Here is a 14757-nt window from a genome sequence, read left to right on the forward strand (position 1 = left end):
GTATTGGACACTTGATTATCCACACTGGAAGGGGACTCTTAGACAGAAGTCATACTGTAATACCCTGTGATCCAGCTCACTAAAATGTAATGGAACTGAAGGCTTGGACAAATTAGATATATTTTAATAGTCCCTGAATTTTCTCCATGTATGGTTAAAATAATTATTGAAGTGACAGTTTTAAGAAGCACTACTATCACTGTGATTAAGGGATGAGGGAAGATGGACAACTGGAGAATAATATAAGCAACTTGGATGTTTTGCTTTTTATTAAACTATACAAGTGAAATAGGTTCGTTATGGGAACTTTATAGACTGCAGATATCCAAAAGGAAAAAAATAAAAATCCACAGTCTCACCATCAATAGATGATCACTTTTACCATTTTAGTGAATACGCTTTCAGATTTTTTCCTAATGGATATATCATTTTTCCTATAAAAGATAGGATTGTAATTCATATTTTGTAACATATTTGATGCAAGATGTAAAACCAGTATTTGCCAGTAAATATATATACCCTCTAATGTCTAATTCTTTCCAGCATACTGGTATGCTACTGTAATTTATTTTGCCATTCTTATTTGTTACCTAGGTTGTTTCCAATTTTTCCTGTTAAAAATAATGCAGCAGGCATTTTGTATGAATCTTTAGGTGCAGATTTTGGATTTCATTTTTTAAGATAAATTGCTAGACACAGAATGCTGAAGTAAAGAATGTGCTTATTTTATATTGCTCAGTTCTCCAAAAGTTATACCCAGCTAAGAAAACATTCTTACACTAAGCTAAGAATATTTCAAGATCTATGCAGAATCTAACTACTTCACTTCTACCACCTGTTCTAAGCCACCATCGTCTCTTACGTGAACTTTTGCAATAGCCTCCTATTTATACCCTAATCCCTTGCAGTCATACTCCATATAGTAGCAGTTTTTTTTTTTCAATGTGACATCATAGACTTGCCTGCTCAAAATCTTCTAATGGCTTTCTATTTCACTAAGTAAAAGCCAGAATCTTCACCACAAGCCCACAAGGCACAGGATGATCCGTTTCCCCACCACCTCTCTGACCTTGTCTGCTACCACTCTTCTCCTTTTTAACACTGCTTGAGCCACGTTAATGTCCTTGCTTTTCCTCAGATACATCCCTTCTTAGGACCTTTGCATTGTTTGTACTTCTTGGTTTACTTTTCCCCTAGATACTCCCTACTTCATTTAGGACTCTGTTTAAGAGTTCACTTCCCTGACACCCTATATACAGTAGCACCTTCTGCTCCCGTCTCTCTGTTTTTCCTATAGTATATTTTATTTGTTTTAAAACCAGTCACATAGTAGGAAAATGATCACATTTTTGGATGCTCTGACAGTGTCAAATTGTTAGTTTTAAAATGCTTGCTCTCACTTTCTGAATTTCTGACTGGCATTGGCCCAAGGACCACACTTTGGGTAGCACTGGCCGGGAATAATGCCTGACACATGGTAAAACCCTTTGCTGTCCAGTTGATTCCAACTCATGATGACTCCAGGTGTTTTTACAGAGTGGAACTACTCCATAGGGTTTTCTTGGCTGTAATCTTTTACAAAAACAGGTCACCAGGCCTTTTTTCTACAGCCCCACTAGGTGGGTTTGAACCACCAACCTTTAGATTAGTCACGAAAAAAATTGCCATCTAGTCAATTCCAACTCATAGTTACCCTATAGGACAGAGTAGAACTGCCCTGTAGGGTTTCCAGGGCTGTAAATCTTTACAGGAACAGACTGCCACATCTTTCTCCCACAAAGCGGCTGGTGGGTTGGAACCGTGACCTTTTGGTTAGCAGTCAAGCGCTTTAACCACTGCGCCACCAGGACTCCCTTAGATTGGTAGTCGAGCACAAGCCATTTACACTCAAATATCTGTGCGAAGAATGAGAGTTAAATGAATCGACCTCACTTATTATCTGCATGAAAACAGCTACATGATGCAGTTGGCATCTCTTATTGCTTTATTCTACTTGATAAGGAAGCTAACAAGCAATTATGATCTTATTTATTTTTATTGTGGTAAATGTGTAGCAAGTAATTATGTATTCAAGTAATGCTTGAAAAATTTGTATATACTGAGGATTAAAAATGTTGAGAGCAGAGGCTTCTCTTTATAGAAAAATTGACAAACTATAGCTTAATCTCTTACCTTGATGATAATTTTGGAAAACATGACAGGTGATAATCCACAAATCTTAGTCTTCCCAGTATAGCAAATGACGTCTTGAAAGAAACGAATGCCATTTTTTGGGTTTCTTAGTATTGAACGTACTTGAATCTTTGGTTTGTTAGAATAACTGAATTTAAGAGCTTGGCTACTGCCAAAGTGTTGGCAGTTTGAACCCACTAGCCACTTCTTGGAAACCCTGTGAGGCAGTCCTACTCTGTCCTGTGGGGTCACTGTGAGTTGGAATCAACTCAACAGCAGAGGATTTGGTTCTGGTATATATCTTAACAAGCATAGCATTCTGAAGCCTTTTAATGTGTATAGAGTGAATACTTGGATAGGAGGGGACATCTCTGCTCATCTCATGTACCCCCAGGACATCACTAATTATAGCACAGGATTATGAGTTGTGTTTAGTGTACTCTAATTTAGAAAGATAAGAGATGTAGATAGCTGGGTAAAATGTTTAAGCCTTTGCAATCAGGAAGTAAACTTCTGTTATCTGGACAAATTACTAGTCTTAACTTACATTAAGAAAAAATTCCACTCTCATAAGAATACATAAGCATACGTCTTCATTTTTAGATATGACACCCAAAGCACAAACAACAACAAAAATCTATAAATTGGACGTCTTCAAAGGACCCTATCAAGAAAGTGAAACTACAGCCTACGGAATGGGAGAAAAGTTTTGCAAAACATGTATCCGCTAAGGGACTTGGGTCTAGAATATATAAAGAATTCTTAAACTCAATAATAATAACACAAATAACTCAAAAAATGGGTACAGGACCTGAACAGATGGTTCTCCAGAGAAGATAGACAAATGGCCAGTAAGCAAATGAAAAGATCCTCACCGTCATTAGCCAACAGGCAAATGCATATCAAAACTATAATGAGATGTCACTTCATACCCACTAGGATGGCTATGATCAAAAAGATAATAACAAGTGTAGGCAACGACGTGGGGAAGCTGAAACCCTCGTACATTGCTGGTGGAAATGTAAAATGGTGCAGCCACTTCGGAAAACAATCTGACAGTTCTTCAAAAAGTTAAACACAGTTGCTACATGACCCCGTAATTCCACTCCTAGGTATATACCCGCGAGAACTGAAAGCATACAAAACTTTTCCACAAATGTTCATAGCAACATTATTCATAATTGCTAAAAAGTGGAAACAATCCAAAGGTCCATCAACAGGTGAATAGATAAATAAAATATGATACATCCATACAATATAATACTGTTTGGCAGCTAAAAGTTGAAGTGCTGATACATGCTATAACATGAATGAACCTTAAAGACACGGTAAGTGAAAGAAGCCAGACATTTATATGAAATGTCCAGAATAGGCAAATCCATAGCAACTGGAGGTAGATTAGTGACTCTGTAAGGCTGGGGAAGGTAGGAAATGGGTAGTGACTGCTAATGTATACAGAGTTTCTTTTGGAGGTGATAAAAATGTTCTAAATTGATTGTGGTGATGGTTGTAAAACTGAATATAGTAAATACTAATTGAATTGTGCACGTTAAAAAAAAGTTAAAGATGAAAATGTGAACTTGTACAGCTTTAAGAAGTATTTTCAATTTTCCTAAATACAAGTAATTAAGACTATTTCCTTTTTAATAACAGTAACATTATTAATCCCTCCTTACTTTCTGTTCTCACTTCTTTAAAATCTTTTAGGTTTGCCCTCGTTGGTGTTGGATCTGAAGCATCCTCAAAGAAGTTAATGGATCTGTTGCCTAAAAGAGAACTACATGGTCAGAATCCTGTTGTAACTCCATGCAATAAACAGTTCCTGAGTCAATTTGAAATGCAGTCCAGGAAAAGTAAGCTATCCATCAGAGGCTTTTATTAAAAGATGTATATTTTAACTAATGTTGCTGGCATTTGTTAGGTGTTGTACTGGGGAAGTCATCTTAATATTTAGTTCATTAGGAAATCTCTTAAAACATCCATGCTTTGAATCTGATTTAATTACTGGTTATGACTGTGGGCCCATTACTGGAAACCTACTCCCATTCCATTTTTCTCTAGATGTACTGACTCAACATTATACAACAGTGTGTAAGTTCTTTAGTCATTTCCATTCTTGTCCCGTCATTCCCATCTTAGAGAAAGGAGGAAACTACATTCTAATGCTTAGATTTAAGAAAAGTTAATGTGGATATGTGTTATGGTCGTGGAGAGGCCACTGATAACCAAAGAGTGTTGGTTGATTTTCTGCTTCGCACCAAGACCTTTCACCACTTGGTAAAGTGAATATAGAAAAGATTTGCCATTAACATACTTATGAATGTTATCATTTAAAGAGATAAGATGGATGATCATGTAATTAACGGAAATTCAAGTGGTTGTTTTTCTTTTAATGTTTTAGCACATAAGACTTAACTGAAGAATATGTTACAAAATTTAAATGATCTATGCTACTGAAATTAAGATTTCTGTTGAAGAATTTCGGTCTTGGCTGCTGCAAAGTACTGGTATTTTGAAAATAATCCTTATTTATGCATTGGATATATATTTAAACATGGATTTTGAGACTTCAGAAGAACTTAAATAGATGTGAATATTTTCCTAATGAATACATCTCATGTAGTTTGCACAGGCCCAAGGCATCTGCAAGTTAATATATAGTGCAAATGAAGTTTGAAATAGAATTGTTCCTAATAACAGTGGTTACATTTCAGAGAACTATTTTAATAAGTGCTATTTATGAGTATTTGGATATTTGCAGCTACACAATCAGGACAAATGTCTGGGGAAGGTAAAGCTGGTCCTCCAGGAGGCAGTTCACGTGCAGCATTTCCACAAGGTGGTAGAGGACGGGGCCGTTTTCCAGGGGCTGTTCCCGGTGGGGACAGATTTCCTGGGCCAGCAGGACCAGGAGGGCCACCCCCACCCTTTCCAGGTAAAAATTTTCTTAAATTACCATGGATAAAACATGTCTACCTAATGCCTCTTTTTCCTTTTCTCTCTTTTTCAAGTAATGCATTATTAATGTGACTTACTCTCCTTGTTATGCTATTTTTGGAATCCAGGAAATTTGATCAAGCATCTTGTTAAAGGAACTCGGCCTTTGTTCCTGGAAACTAGGATTCCATGGCATATGGGGCACAGCATAGAGGAAATACCCATTTTTGGCCTAAAAGGTCTTTATTTTTCTCCAAACTTGCTTGACTTATGTATAGAATATTTACATCCGTCTTATTTTCTTACCTCTTAAAAAATCCTTTCAAGACCAATTTTCCTTGTTTCACTTTCTAGCTTGGCATCAGAGTAGAATATAAGGTGGGTGATTTCACTGTAAGAAGTGTGTGTACACGGAAAGATGGAAAATATATCTCTAAGCCTTGTAATCTTTTTAATTACGGTTTTATTTTAGTAATTTTCTTTAACATAAGTTGAGCTAGTTAAATTTGGAAGGGTATACTTGTGTAGTTGTTAGTGTAGTATTTACCATATGGGTTTCATTTAAAGAGAAAGAATCTTGGTCTGTGGGTTAAGCTTTAAGAGAATAATCTTGGCACAGAGGTTAAAATAGCTTATTGAAGCTTTTTTCTTTCTCTTTCCTTTATTCTGTAGCTGGACAGACTCCACCACGTCCACCATTAGGTCCTCCAGGCCCACCTGGTCCACCAGGTCCTCCACCTCCTGGTCAGGTTCTGCCTCCTCCACTAGCTGGGCCTCCTAATCGAGGAGATCGCCCTCCACCACCAGTTCTTTTTCCTGGACAACCTTTTGGGCAGCCTCCGTTGGGTCCACTTCCTCCTGGTCCTCCACCTCCAGTTCCAGGCTACGGCCCCCCTCCTGGTCCACCACCTCCACAACAGGGACCACCTCCACCTCCAGGCCCCTTTCCACCTCGCCCACCTGGCCCTCTTGGGCCACCCCTGACACTTGCTCCTCCTCCGCATCTTCCTGGACCACCTCCAGGTGCCCCGCCGCCAGCTCCACATGTGAACCCAGCTTTCTTTCCTCCACCAACTAACAGCGGCATGCCTACATCAGATAGCCGGGGTCCACCACCAACAGACCCGTATGGCCGACCCCCACCGTATGATAGGGGGGACTATGGGCCCCCGGGAAGGTAAGTTAGTGTGTATCTTTGAAAGTACACTCTATTTTTGATTGGTAAAAGATACTCTAAGCTCTGTCACTGAGGTGTCTTATAATGCTGGCCTTTCCTTAGGTAATTAATTTTTTGTATTGTTTTCTCTTCCAGTTGGAAGAGGCAGCAAGTTAATGTGATAATACTGAACAGGGTCAGGAATAACCCCATTTCTGCCATTTACATAGCCCTGTGATTTAGGGCAAGTCACTAAATCCCAGGAGTTCGTTTCATCGTTTTTAAAAGTGAAGGAGGTTAATAAAGATAATGTAAGGTAGCAAATGGGATCCTTAGCAATTTTCAGAATTTTAGCATCTAAATCTTATTTTCTGTAACACTAAAGTTTCTTTATTATTTTAGGAATTAGATCAATTTGTTTGGTAGGTACTATTGAGTATCTGTTGCTAATCAGGAGTTCTGCATAGCTGATCACTTAACTTTTTTCTGTTGGGCCAGCCCTAATGTATATTTTTTTTCAATTGTGGTAAAATATACATAACAAAACATTTGCCATTTCCACCATTTTTACATGTAAAATTCAGTGACATTGATTACATTCCCCATGTGCAACCATCACCACTATCCATCGCCTATTTTTTCATTACCCTTAACAGTAACTCAGTACCCCTTACGCAGTAACTCCTTACTCCAGCCCACCCATCCCTGGTAACCACTGATAAGCTTTGGTCTCGATGCATTTGCCTGTTCTAAATACTTCAAGTGGAATCATGCATTATTTGTCTTTTTGTGATGAGTTATTTCAATGAGCATAATGTTTTCAAGGTTCATCCATGTTGCAGCATGTATTAGGAGTTCATTTCTCTTCATGGCTAAGTAATCTTCTATTTCATGTATAATATTTTATTTACCCATTTCATCTCTTGTTGAACATTTGAGTTGTTTCCACCTTTGAGCTATTGTGAATAGTGCTGCAGTGAATATTGGTGTGCAAGTATCTGTTTGTATCCTTGCTTTCAAGCCTTTTGGGTATGCATACCTAGAAGTGGAGTTACTGGGTCATAATGTGATTCTGTACAGTTGTGCAATGCTTAACATCCATGATACATTCTGTGAAATAGGACATTATGTAATTTGGACGTCGTGTGAACACCATATTACATATAACAGGCAGTCCCCAGATTACGGATGAGTTCCGTTCCTAAGTCTGTCTTTAAGCTGAATTTGAAGTCGGAACAGTTAGGTACAGTTCATATCTAGTGTCAGTTAGTCAGATGTTTGTCTTAATATGTACTGTTCTTTGGTATGCATAAAAAACATTGAAGAAACTCTTCCAGATACATTAAAACGTCTTTAACATGATAATACAGTATTAATAATAATGGTTAGATGCACGTTGCAAAGTAGCACCTGTTTTGTTATTACGAACCATTATATCTCGAATTTTTAATATCATAGGTTTTATGGGGGTTGGTTCATAACTACAGGTTTTAGGTAAGTTGGACGTTCGTAACTTGGGGACCACAGACGTTTTTTGCAGTTGGATGACGTTGCCCGAATAGACGTTATGTGGCACATGACTATTTTATTCTTTGAGAAACCACCAAACTGTTTCCATAGCGGCAGGACCATTTTACAGTCCCGTCAGCAATGGATGAGGGTTCCAGTTTCTCTACATACTCGTCAACACTTGTTTTTTGGGGTTTTTGTGGTTTTTTTTTCCTGATAATAGCCATCCTAGTGGGGGTGAAGTGGTATGTCATTGTCAAATTGCTGACTTAATTAAATTGGGAAGATTAGTTATATAAGTATACTTGGGTAAACAAAATCTCGTAAAACAAAAAACAAAAAAAACAGGCTTCGTGGGAATTAAAATAATGGAGATCCTTAGTGAAAAGCTGGGTGGAAACCACTGTTCAACCAAATGATCTCTAGGCCCCCTTCTAAAGTAATTTCAGAATTATCCATACTCAAATCATAATTTAGGAAACTGTGTTTATCATTTCTGAAGAACTGTTTGAATTTCCAAGTACCCCGTTCTGTTTCCTTTGAGTTTATCATTTGTTTTTATATTCTTCAGCTATCATTATTTAAACTACCTTGTATTTTAATTTATCTGATAATGTTCTGTGGGAATGGATCTAAACGTCAGTCTAACTCCATTCAATTTCTACAAGCCCAAGACATCAGTACATTTTATTGTGTCATAAATAAAGTCTACTGACTATTACTTGTTCATAGATATTACATCTTTATGACTGCCAAAAAATGCTTTGCTTTCTTTGGAAAAATGTTCTAACTGTAAGCCTAGAGTAACTTTTCTTCTGTTCGCTTTAATTCCAATCAGTAACTATATATCAAGTATTCACCCTTGCCCAAAGTCTGTTAAATGGGAAAAAGACATAGTCTCTTTAACAAATGGTGCTGGCAAAACTGAATGTCCATCTGTAAAAAAATGAAACAGGACCCGTACCTCACACTATACACAAAAACTAATTCAAAATGGATCAAAGACCTAAATGTGAAACTTAGAACTAAAGATCATGGAAGAGAAAATAGGGACGATGCTAGGGGCCCTAATATATGGCATAAATAGGATAGAAACCATAACTAACAATGCACAAATGCCAGAAGATAAACTAGATGACTGGAATCTCCTAAAAATTAAGCACTTATGCTCGTCAAAAGACTTCACTGAAACAGTAAAAAGAGAACCTGCAGACTGGAAAAAAAAAAATTTGGCCACAACATATCTGACAAGGGTCTAATCCCTAAAAGCTTTAAGATACTGCAACATCTTAACTATAAAAAGACATAATCCAATTTAAAAATGGGCAAAGGATATGAACAGGCACTTCACCAAAGAAGAAATTGAGGCAGCTGACAGACACATGAAGAAATTCTTATGATCATTACCCATTAGAGAAATACAAATCAAAACTACGTTGAGATAACATCTCACCCCAACATTACTGGCACTAATTAAAAAAAAAAAAAGAAATAACAAACGTTCGAGAGGTTGCAGGGAGATTAGAACTCCTTAGGTGCTACTGATGAGAATGTAAAATGGCACAACCCCTATGGAAAACTATATGGTGCTTCCTTAAAAAGCTAGAAATAGAAATATTGTATGATCCAGCAATCCCACTCCTAAGAATATATCCTAGAGAAATAAGCCATCACTTGAATAGACATATGCACACCCATGTTCATTGCAGCACTATTCACAATAGCAAAGAAATGGAAACAGCAGATGAGTGGATAAACAAATTGTGGTACATACACATAATGGAATACTATGCAACAATAAAGAACAATGATGAATCTGTGAAACATCTCACAACATGGATGAATCTGGAAGGCATTATGCTGAGTGAAATAAGTCAATCACAAAAGGACAAGTGCTTTATGAGGCCGCTATTATAAAAACTCAAGAAAAGGTTTACACACAGAAAGAAACAATCTTTGATGGTTATGAGGGAAGAGGGGAAATCAGTAACTAGATAGTAGATAAGTGGTAACTTTGGTGAAAGGAAAGAGTACATGTTATAGTGGAAATCAGCACAACATGACAAACGCAAAGTCGTAGAAACTTAATAGACACATCCAAACACCCTGAGGGACGGAGTTACTGAGCTAAGGGCTGAGCACCATGGTCTCAGGGAACACCTAGGTCAGTTGGCATAACATAGTTTATAAAGAAAATGTTCTCTGATTTCTGGTGAGTAGCATCGGGGGTCTTAAAAGCTTGCAGGTGTCCATCTAAGATACATCTACTGGTCCGATCCTGTCCAGAGCAAAAGAAAATGAAGAAAACCAAAGACACATGGGAAATGTTAGTCCAAAGGACTATTGGACCACAAGTACCACAATCTCCACCAGCCTAAGCCCAGAACAACTTGATGGTACCTGGCTACCACTACCAACCATTCTGACAGGGATCACAATAGAGGGTCCCAGCCAGAACGGGAGAAAAATGTAGAACAAAGTTCAAATTCACACAAAAAAATGAGGCTTACTGGTTTGACTGAGACTGGAGGAACCCCGAGACTGGCCCCCAGACACCATTTTAACTCAGAACTGAAGTCACTCTTGAAGTTCACCCTTCAGCCGAAAGATTACACAGGTCTGTAAAACAGTAGCACACGTGAGGAACGTGCTTCTTATCAGCTCAGTCATGTAAATGAGACCAAATGGGCAACATCTGCTCAAAAGCAAGGACAAGAAGGCAGGAAGGGACATGGAAATGGGGAACCTAGGGTGGAATGCGGGGGTGGGTGTTGACACATTGTGGGGATTGCAGCCGGTGTCACAAAACAATTTGTGTATAAATTGTTGAATGAGAAACTAATTTGCTCTGTACACTTACACCTAAAGCACAGTTTAAAAAAAAAACCATTTTAAAGCAGGGGAAAAAAAGTATTCACTCCTACTGTATAAGAGTGTGTTATGTGACTTCGTTTGAAAATTTCTTTGAGTCTTGTATCCATTCTGTAACATAATACAGAATTTCTATAATTTCATGTTTTCAAGGATAATTTTTTGGTTATTGACTTTTTTAAATTGAAAATTAAAGAACAGTGATTTTTACATGGTGTTTTTTTGGGGTAGATAGTATGAACACAAGTCACAACATTTAGCTGAAATCACACATTATTTCGGATAATTTATAATTTGGTCAGAATGTTTATAAAGTTTGGGAATAATTAGAAATGATTTGGGAGGTACTATGCAAATAATAAAACAGTAATAGCTTATATGCATGTAAAAAGTTAATTAGCTATTTTTTCATTGACATGAACTGTTACTGCTTGACTCAACTCACATCATCCTACTTTATAACTTCTGAGACGGCAGAAATTGTGCCTTTTTTTGTACTGTACATGTAGTCACACTAGTTGTCAATTTTATAAAATCCTGAGATTTTATTAAATTTTTCTTTCAACATATATTTACATTTTTGTATTACCTTTATATTACTCATGCCAGATTCTCTGCTAGAGATTCAGGGGCAGACAGGGTAGTATAAGATCTTGTCCCTCATGAAATTTATATTCTATTAATTAAGCAGATATTTATTATTCCTCTACTATGAGTTGGGCCCTGTGGCTGGTGGATCCAAACATAAATGAAACCACATTTCTACACTTATTGTGTAGTGATATATTTTCTTGCTATCAGCACCCTCCCCCTCCCCCTCCCTCCTACCATCCCTCTCCTTCCTTCTCTCTCTCTGTCTCTATATATATTCTTCAGAACAACTTATTATGTGTTTGACTGAAAAGTGTTATAGATATGTAAATTTATTATTTTTATCCTCCACAAAGATTAGGTTTCTGATCTGTTTTATTTCAGCTGAAAGGTCATAGTGTAAGAGAGTTTTGTTTAGACTTGTTCTCTTTGCAGGGAAAAATAGGCATGCTTCAGTCTGGAAAAGTAACCACTATCTCTAAGGCCCTTGTCAAAAGCAGCTAGTATGAATTGCTTCACGCTGTTACGATTAACTTAGACAATCTGTTGAGTATAATTTAAGGATTATTTTGATTTTATAGGGAAATGGATACTGCAAGAACGCCATTGAGTGAAGCTGAGTTTGAAGAAATCATGAATAGAAATAGGGCAATCTCAAGCAGTGCCATTTCAAGAGCTGTGTCTGATGCCAGTGCTGGTTTGTATATTTCTTCCTGTATTAATGTTTCTTATTTATGGTATTATGACCTAAAACTTTAAATATAGTCTTGAAGATGAGTTATTTACATACAGTAGGTCTTTTTATCTTCCCAAATCACCACTGTTGTTGTTGCTGGCGGGTCCCCAAGTGTGCAGAATAGACCTGCTCCATAGGGTTTTCAAGGCTGTGACCTTTAGAAAGCAGATCACCAGGCCTGTCTTCCGAGGCTCGTCTGGGTGGGTTTGAACTGCCAACCTTTTGGTTAGTATTAGTAGTCCAGTGCTTAACCATTTGTGCCACCCAATAAATTACCTATAATTTATTTAAAAGACATTGAAGGAAGCTATAGATAAGTCACACTGTAGTGGAAAGACCCTTAATTTTAAATTATTAGGTGTAGATTTAAGTCTTAGTTCTGGGGCCTTAAGGAAGCTCACCTATTCTGATATTTGCAAAATGTTAATCTGCTTGATACAGCTGTAATAATAACAAATTGGGTTATTTTCATGTACATGAAAGCCTTTTGCTAAAGGTGAACTGCTAAAAAAAAATTATCTTAACGCCAAGTGATTTGTTGGTATTTTGGAAACAAAATTTCTTTTGACTTCAGCCCTCCCCTTTCTCCACAGGTGATTATGGGAGTGCTATTGAGACATTGGTAACCGCAATTTCCTTAATTAAACAATCCAAAGTATCCGCTGATGATCGTTGCAAAGTCCTTATTAGCTCTTTGCAAGATTGCCTTCATGGAATTGAGTCCAAGTCTTACGGTTCTGGATCAAGGTAAAACTTTTCTGTCTCATGTATATTTAAAACTTCTAGTTTACAAATGGAAATGTATTGTGTTTGGAGGACTTTAAAATAGGAATTTGATTTTACCTATTGTTTGTTCAGCAGTCAGAATGATTTTTTTTAACTCAATAAAATGTCAAGTAGTTGCTTAAAACCATTCTAATGCTTCCATTCGCTCTTAGAATAAAACTGCAAACATTGAGGCACTGTGTGATGTAGTTCTTGCCCTTTCTTTTCAGTTACATCTTATACCCCTTCCCTTGCTCACTGTATTCCAACTGCACTGGTCTCTCTCCTTTTCCTCTGACACATCAAGAACTTGACCACCTCATTGATTTTGCACTTTGTATTCCTTTTGATGGGAACCGTTTTCCCTGACTCTCCACATAGCTGGCTTCTTATCTTTCATGCCTCAATTCAGTCTGACTTCTTAGGAGTGGGGCCTTTTCTCAGGTTAGTCTGTCATATCCTTGTTTATTTCATTACAGTACATACAGTAATCTCTTCTTATTATTAAATGCACATTTCTTCTCACTACAACACAAGTTAAATGATGGCTGGAGTCTTTATCTGTCCTGTTCACTGCAATGTTTCTAATGCCTAAACAGTGCCCGGTACAGAAAACCAAAACCAAACTCGTTTCTGTCAAGTCGATTCCAACTCATAGCGACCCTTTAGAACAGAGTAGAACTGCCGCATATAGTTTCCAAGGAGCGCCTGGTGTTTTTGAACAGCCGACCTTTTGGTTAGCAGCCGTAGCTCTCAACCACTACCACCAGGGTTTCTGCCCAGTACAGAGTGGGTGCTAAATAAGTATTTCTAAAATGAAGGAGTAAATGAATGAATGGTCTGTTTCTTAATTATTTTTTCTTATTCGGTAGGTTTTTTTTTTTTCTTTAGCGTTACTGCTGACTAATCTTGAAATTTACATAGTTTTTAAAGGTGAATTTTTTAGTCTTCATATGATATTCTTAGATCTGTCTTTAGTGTACTTTTAACTGGTGGTATAGTTTTCTTAATTAAAGAGAAAGAACTTATCTTTGGCATGCTCCCCAACTTCACAGCTACTACCTTTGTGACCCAGTGGAAGAACCTTTGTGTCTGAACAAATTTGTCAAGAGTTAAAGACCGTATCTTTTATAGTATTCTTTTTAACTTTTTAAGTCCAAAGTAACAACTTTGATCTTGATCAAGGAGCTTAGCACCTAGAATATGTTTGCTGAAGTCTGGCTATCTGGTGCAGAAATAGAAAGTATGAATATTCTTATTTAAACTAATAGACAATTGTTATTTCCTTGTTAGAATTTAGCAGAATTTCTGATCTTTTGACTTAGCAGAAGTACTCATACGCCTCATCGTCAGATCATATTGTTTTATCAGTTATTATATTGATGGACTTGACTGAATTACTGGAAAGTACATCTTACAATTTTTAAGTCTTTTAGGCAATATGTTTAAATTATCTGTTAAAAATAAAAGCAGCCAATGAAACATTTCTCCTTATTAAATACAATGCAAATGGTATCCCAGTTCTTTCTAGTGGTTATACTAATTATTAGAAAGTTTTTTAGTGGAGTTGTACTCCTGACAACATATTATGATTAGTTAGAAATGTTGTAAAATGGATATATATAGGTGTAGTTAAAGATTCCAGTTAATGGGTGCTAATTGTATTTTCATTCTATTGTATGTTTAGTTGAGTTTATAAATTTTATTTCTGAAAAAACTACATTCTGAATGTTCTTTGGCCAGAAATACAAGTGTTTGAAATTTTCTCTCCTTTTGTTTTCTGTTAGTTCATTCAGTAAACATTGCATGTTTTAGGCTACTAGCTGAAGTAGATATATGATGTATTGTCATGGTGTGTCACGTTCCAAATTTCATGATAATTTTAAAAAATGAAATTTCCAGTTTATAATTGTTTATAATTACAATTGTAGTGAATTTTGAAAGAATTTTTTGCTGCCTTAGTTTTTTTAAACACCAAAATATTGAATAACTTTTTAAGCTATCCTGTTATGGAGAGCAT

At 36.8% G+C, this 14757-nt stretch overlaps 1 protein-coding gene across 6 annotated transcripts in view; it reads left to right on the forward strand.

Moving 5' to 3' along the window:
• Window positions 1-14757, forward strand: part of CPSF6 (cleavage and polyadenylation specific factor 6) — a 41629-nt gene that overhangs the window by 13776 nt on the left and 13096 nt on the right. For 3 of the 6 annotated variants that reach the window (XM_023740802.1, XM_023740801.1, XM_012558402.2), the window contains exons 4-9: window positions 3880-4025; window positions 4934-5107; window positions 5238-5348; window positions 5782-6286; window positions 11818-11933; window positions 12566-12719. In XM_023740802.1, the coding sequence (XP_023596570.1) occupies window positions 3880-4025; window positions 4934-5107; window positions 5238-5348; window positions 5782-6286; window positions 11818-11933; window positions 12566-12719 (1206 nt within the window). The remainder of the gene's footprint in view (window positions 1-3879; window positions 4026-4933; window positions 5108-5237; window positions 5349-5781; window positions 6287-11817; window positions 11934-12565; window positions 12720-14757) is intronic. The other 3 variants (XM_023740803.1, XM_004386431.2, XM_023740805.1) reach the window with 2 other exon arrangements.

The sequence above is a fragment of the Trichechus manatus genome, unplaced genomic scaffold (assembly GCF_000243295.1).
Source record: "Trichechus manatus latirostris isolate Lorelei unplaced genomic scaffold, TriManLat1.0 scaffold00164, whole genome shotgun sequence".
NCBI classification, from domain to species: Eukaryota; Metazoa; Chordata; class Mammalia; order Sirenia; family Trichechidae; genus Trichechus; species Trichechus manatus.